The following is a 6,481-nucleotide window of genomic DNA, read 5'->3' as shown; positions in this document are numbered from 1 at the left end:
AACTTTGTTGCTTTGAGTGGAGCTCAGAGCCGCCGCTTCAGGCAGGAGCTTGGCTTCCTCCATCATTGGGGCAACCAAGCCTCCTGCTTGCTCCAGCTACATGGCTGCTGGCCGCCATCTTGGTTGGGTTAATTTGCATATAGTCGCTCTGATTGGCTGGTGGGCGTGGCCTAAGGCATAGCGAAGGTATGGTCAATTTGCATGTTTGTCTTTTATTAGTGTAGATTAGTTTAAACCACATGAAATTGCTGGCATTTCACTGTTTTGACCTTAAAAAAAATAGGATTTGATTTAGTTCAACCTAAAAATAGCCAAGAGTCTCCCGTGGTCGGCAAACTGCGGCTTGCGAGCCACATGCGGCTCTTTGGCCCGTTGAGTATGGCTCTTCCTAAGCCTTAGGAGTACCCTAATTAAGTTAATAACAATGTACCTACCTATATAGTTTAAGTTTAAAAAATTTGGCTCTCAAAAGCAATTTCAATCATTGTACTGTTGATATTTGGCTCTGTTGACTAATGAGTTTGCCGACCACTGGCCAAGACAAAGTGTGTGATTCATAGTTATACAGCTGCCAGGGACCCCACCCCCAAGCCCTGCCCACCATCGAGGGTCCTGCCACCTGACTTCTGGCACCATTTTTGAACTCCATGTAAATGGAGTCTTACAGCGTGGACTGTTTGGTGTGACATTTGCCTGGCATGTTTGTTTTTTAATCCTCACCCGAAGAGTTGTTTTTATTGATTTTAGAGAGAGAGGAAGTGAGAGAGGGGGAGAGAGAAACATTGATCAGTTGCCTCCCGTTCGCCCCTACTGGGGATCGAACTCGAAACCTGGGTATATGCCCTGACTGGGAATCGAACCTGCAACCTTTTGGTGTATGGGCAACGCTTACCCAATGGAGCCACCAGCCAGGGCTGCGCAGGTTTCAGAGCTTCCTCCATGTGGTGTGTGGTGGTGGTTTGTTGACTCCATTGCTGTGAGCATCTCGTCTCACCCTGGACCTCTGCTCCTTTACTCCTTCGGGGACCTCGGTTGTCTGTTGGTTTGGGCTGTTAAGCTGATGCTCCTCTTGCTGGTGAATGGTTTGTAGTCTCTGTTGGTCTGTACTAAGGAGTGAAGTGCTGGGCGTTCACCTGAGGTTCAGAGGATTGGCTCCTCTCTCTACAGCCCTTGTTCTGAGAGAGAACGGCCCTGGACAGTTAGGGCTCACTTTTATATTTCTTTGCAATTTCTATTATTGTGCAGGTAAGTTGAAAGTAAAAAGATGGAAAAATATATTCTGTGCAGACATTAACTCAAGAAAGGTAATGTAGCTATGTATTAGCATTAGATAAAGTAACTTCAAGATAAGCAATATTAACACAAAGAAGGTGGTCACCGTGTAAACATGATTGTGGGTAAAACAAGAGTTATAGGCTCAGCCGGAGGGTCTGATAGGCTCCTGTCTTAGGCTCGAGTTCTGCACATCCAGAGGCTGTTTTGGGTGCTGGCTGGTTCTGAGGGACGGGGTGTGTTCATTGCTGATTCTGGGTGAGTGAGGTGTTACAGTTGTTACCGAGTCTGCCCCTTGGGGACAAGGGGAGAAAGTCCTCCGGCTGCTGAAGTAGTTGGAGGTGAACAGCAGAGCATCCAGAGAGCAGGCATTGGCTGTGATCTGGGGCGCAGCGGGGGGCGGGGTGCTGCCTGGGCCAGGCCTCAGGCCTCAGGACTCTGACCTCCCATGCAAGGTTTTTATCAGCAACTTGGATGAAGACATAGAAAGCAGGCTTATCAAATTTGCGAATGACAGAACCAGGATGGAAGGCTAATCTGTAGGATAATAGAATCAAGGTTCATAAAAATCTTGGCAGGAATGATGGGCCGAACCTACAAGGGAGCCTAACAGGATTACCTGTGAGCCCTGCTGGGCCGGCAGCCGCGGCCGGCAGCTGGGGGGCCGGGAGGACCCAGCCTGAAGCAGGTTGTGCCCAGCAAGGCCTGGGGTTCCCAGGTGGTGATTTTAAATGTAACGTGTGTGTGATTAACTGCAGTAGGAGCTGCAGATCTCAGGATGTGAGCTGCTCAGCGCCTCCTCCCCGGAGCCCCACTTCCGGAACCCCCCCTCCCCCCCCACACACACCCTGACGGATCTCGCACTGGCTTTCGGGCCCAGCCGGGCTCTGACTTTTCCTGGGGAGCTCCTCCGAGTCTGCAGTGTGGAGTCAGTCATGCTCGGCTGAGCGCCCAGACAGCCTCTCCCACCAGACGGTGCTCCCCAAATGTGGCCACTGTCTGATTGTCCATCTTCCGCTTCGGACTCGGGGCTCCTGCAAGTAGGGACTGTCTGCCTGTCAGACCTTTGCCCTGAGCAGTGACGCCGTGACTGGCACACAGCAGATGCCCGCGGTGCCTGGCTGGGGCTCTCCATCCTCAGAGTCTGGGCTAGGGCTCTGGGCCCCACATCTTTGGATCTTTACCTGCCTCGCCACCAGGTAGTGACAGGTGTGCAGACCTAGCCTGTGGGGAGCAGGTGATGGGACTGTGGATGCAGCAGCAGACAGTGCCCAGGTGTGGACCATCCTGAGAGTCCGAAGCAGCAGAGAGGTGATGGGGGGGAAGGGGGGGTTGACTCCGCCCCTTGAACAGAGAGATTTAAAATCACAGGCGCCATCTAACCACGTGCAGGCTGCTTGCTTGGCGGGGTCTCCCATTAACCTCCAGCTGATAGTGGAGAGGATTTTCCAACTGGAACGGGAGGAGTAGAAAACGAATGATAGCCCCGGGCGGGGGCTCAGTGGTTATAGTGTCGGTCCACAACTCAGGGTCATGGGTTTGATTCCTGGTCAAGGGCACGTACCTGGGTTGCAGGCTCGAGGAACAGGGCGCATTTGGGAGGCAACCAGTCTCTCGCTCTCGCTCGCCTCCCTCTCTCCCAGTCTTTCTAAAACTCAATAGAAAAAATAGCCTTGGGTGAAGGTTGACAAACAAAACTCACGATAATAAGCACAACAGCAACACTGCCTCCTGGCCTCCCAGCACCCGGCACTTGTGCACAGCCCCCACCTCCCGCCTCCCTGTGGGGTGGTGCACTCGTGGCCCCACCAAGCAGACGAGGACCCTGAGCCCTGTCATCAGGCCCGGCCGTCAGGAGCTGGTCACGGGTCTGGGCCCAGCTGAGGGCCTGGGTGCTGTGAGTGCCTGGGCTCTGCAGCTCCTGCTCCTGCTCCTGCTCCTGCTCTTGTGGGATCAGTGCTGTGGTGCCCCCGCCGCCCCCTCTGTGTGTGGGTTGGCTCCTCACCTTTTTTTTTTTTTTTTTTTTTTTTTTTTTACTGAGAACGATACTTTATTTAGTCATTTTTTTCTTTCCAACTGGAACTCTGGGAATTCAGAATGAACGTCCTTGCCCGTGAGCTTCTTATAGACACGGGAGGAAGTTTCAGCCTTGTGCCCGGCGCTGCTGTGCTGCGCTTTGTCCCGGTGCACCTGTGAGCCGGCTGCGTCCAGCTTCTCGCGGGTCCTCTGCCCACGATTGCACTTGGAAGACGAGGCCTCCAGGACGGCGGTCGGCGTGCGGCTCCGGGCGCTTCTGCTTGTTCTTTGTCCGGCTTTTTCGGGTCGGCTTAGGCAGACCCTCCTCTGCCCGAGGAAGACCACGTGCTGCCCATGAACTTCTTCTGCAGCTCGAGTACCAGCGGACGTGGATTTTCTGTAAAGACTTGAGGAACCAGAACGAAGATGATAATAGCCTTCCGACCGCCACCAACTTCAGTTTCCTTGGCCGCTGTGATGTCCAGTCCCGCAGCTGGGCCTTGAGGTCCACGTTCATCTCCAGTCCCAGCAGAGTCTGGGAGATGCTGGACTCGAACTCTGGCTTCTCGCCATTGGGCTCCACGATCTTGGTGCTGGAACGGAGCGTGGCTCCTTCTGCGTGGGCGCCGCTGAGAAGAGCTTGTTTGTTAACCTTCACCCATCGCAGCTCTCCCTCCTCGGTGTACGGCTTCTCGCTCGGGTGGTGGAGATCCCGCGGACAAGCACGTGTGCGTCGGTGCCACGCAGGCGTTGTTCTCCCACGGGCCGCACGGACCACAGTCGGACAGCCCTGGGTTCGAGTCCCTGCCGCCACTTCCTGGCTGTGGGACCACAGTCCAATCACTTGCCGTCTCGGAGCTCAGCTGTGAAGCGTAGGGTGGTCTCCAGTTGTGTAAAGCACTCGCTCGGCCCCTGACGAAAGCTGTCCCGCCTGCTTTCGGGGTCTCAGCTCCGGCTGAGCTGGTCTGGCCGAGCATTTCCACAGACAGTTAGACGGAGAGTTTCCAAGTGAGTGCAGCTCATTCGTGGAACTTTTCCTAATAGTCAGGTGTCGGAGCTGAGGGAAGGGAGGGCATCAGGTCGTCCGACTCCTGGCCGCGTGCTGTGCCCTTTGCCATCTGCCGGCACTCGGCCTTCCAGGTGTCGGGGGGGGGGGTGACCCTCAAGGTAGAATGCATTTCCATAACTCTCTTCTGCAGCCAGAAGTGCGATGACGATCCTTTATCAGAGGGGACCTCAGGGAACGTGTGTTCTCTCTGAAATTAGAGAGGGGCCACTCAGTCTCCAGAAGTTCTTTTGAGCACCTGCTCGGCATCAGGCAGAGCTAGACCCATTTACTTTCGAATCCCCGGGGCTTAGGGTCTTTGCATGTTACGCTCGAAGCAGTTCTCATGCCCAGAATCGGTCCACGCTGGCAGGTGGCGAGGGAAGATGCCACCAACCCTGTCATTCTTTCCGTCTTTCCCCGGTTGGTCAGGGCTGAGAGCCACCAGCAGGGGCAGCGTCATTCTTTCTCTTCTCTGTGGGCTGGTCCTCCCTGGGGGTGGGGGGAGGGCTGGTGCTCTCTGAGGGGGTGGAGGCTGGGCTGGTCCTCCTGGGGGGAGGGGGACACGGCCTCCCCGGAAGTAAGACAGCAGCCGAGCGCTCAGCTCTCATGCATCTTTCTTTGCTGTTTCAGTTTTACTGAGTTTCTGGACCCATTCGAGAGGGTCATCCAGCCGGAGGAGGTCTGGCTGTACAAGAACCCCCTGGTGCAGTCGGACAACATCCCCACCCGCCTCATGTTTGTAAGTACAGGTCTCCGCCGGCTCGGCCTTTCTCCCAAGTGGGTTTCTCCTTCAGCTTTTCTCACCCCCTGGAGACGGTGAGCAGTCCATCAGGTTCCAGTTCAAAACCAAATCCTGGCGGGCGCTGCTGGCGCTGCCGGCTCACCGCTCACATGAGAAGGAGTGATGGCGGGCGCTGGGAGGAGGGGCCTGCCGGCCTGAGCTGCGCTGAGCTGTCCCCAGTATTCACAGTGAAATCGGCTGGAAACTGCAGCTCCACCTGCTTCGAAGAGAAGCTGAGGTCTTCGCCGCTGGTTTCAGTTGGTCAGCTGTCGCCACCAACGAGGCGGCCAGTGTGACTCCACCCCTGGGTAGTGCCTGGGTCTCGGCTTCTGGAATAAGTGGGCCAGCGCCCACATCGGGGGGATTCGCTGGGATGTGTGTACGTCGCCTGCCCCACGGCAGTCACACCCTCTGAGACTCCCTCCTTGGCCGGCCCTTGGTAACTGCACGGGAAGATGGTCTCAGTGCGTCCCACCCACACCCCGTGGAAGGAGGGTCTTTATTTCCACGGTTGCAGATGCAGAACTGCATTCCAGCGAGTGAGTGGCAGGGCCAGGAACCCCATCTGAGCGGCCAGCCCCGAGCCCCCTCAGCGAGGCTGCCCTCGGGCTGGGGCTGGGTCAGGGCTCCTGGCTGGTGCCCAGGCCGTGCCGTAGGGAGATGAGCCCCCGTCATGCAGCGATGACGGAACTGGGTGGCAGCCTCGGAAGGAAGGTACTCCTCTTTGCCAGCCCTGGTGCCTCTGGGGACAGAGCCCCTGGTTCCAAAGCTTTCCTAGAGCATGTGAGAAACGTTGCATTTAGAAAGAAATCCCCTGATTTTATGGAGGAACTCCTGTTCATTAGCGATGACTAGTGAGCATTCAAGTCTTATTTTCATCGCTTTGTAATCATTGCTTTTCTGCTGGAAAATAAACTGGATTTTCATCAATCTCAGAGGAATTAAAAATTAGGGTGGTTATGAGGAGATCACTACTTAACACTTGAGCATTAAAATGAGACTTCTTCCATTTTGGCTCTAAGTCAAATCTACGAATCCTAGAAATAAAGGACCTGGGTGTCTGAGTAGTTCACTGTGCGTCTCTCATGGGGAGCTTCTCTTTATCCCATCCCCCCCCCCCCCAGTCTTCAGGTTTCATGTGAAACTTGGTTTAGAGATGAGTGTTCGTGTGGGGTAATGTGAGCGATGTGTGGCCGTGTCCTGGGCTTACGTGAGCAATGGATTGTTTCAACGTCTAGATACAAATGCTACAGATCTCTGGGTGCAGAGCAGGAGAACTGAGGCAGGGGGCAGTGCTGAGATGCCTCGTGGCCATTGAGCCATGAGCCTGAGCGGTGGGTCTCCTGGGTGTGCCCTCGCCTCCC

At 55.3% G+C, this 6,481-nt stretch overlaps 1 protein-coding gene across 1 annotated transcript in view; it reads left to right on the top strand.

Moving 5' to 3' along the window:
• The window catches only part of PLPP4 (phospholipid phosphatase 4), a 37,147-nt gene that overhangs the window by 6,558 nt on the left and 24,108 nt on the right, over nucleotides 1–6,481 (top strand). The window contains exon 2 of the mRNA XM_014528279.1: nucleotides 4,967–5,075. Within this exon, the coding sequence (XP_014383765.1) occupies nucleotides 4,967–5,075 (109 nt within the window). The remainder of the gene's footprint in view (nucleotides 1–4,966; nucleotides 5,076–6,481) is intronic.

The sequence above is a fragment of the Myotis brandtii genome, unplaced genomic scaffold, assembly GCF_000412655.1.
Source record: "Myotis brandtii unplaced genomic scaffold, ASM41265v1 scaffold628, whole genome shotgun sequence".
Lineage (NCBI taxonomy): Eukaryota > Metazoa > Chordata > Mammalia > Chiroptera > Vespertilionidae > Myotis > Myotis brandtii.
The sequence above is the reverse complement of the archived record's forward strand: the minus strand, read 5'-3'. Positions and strand labels throughout refer to the sequence as shown.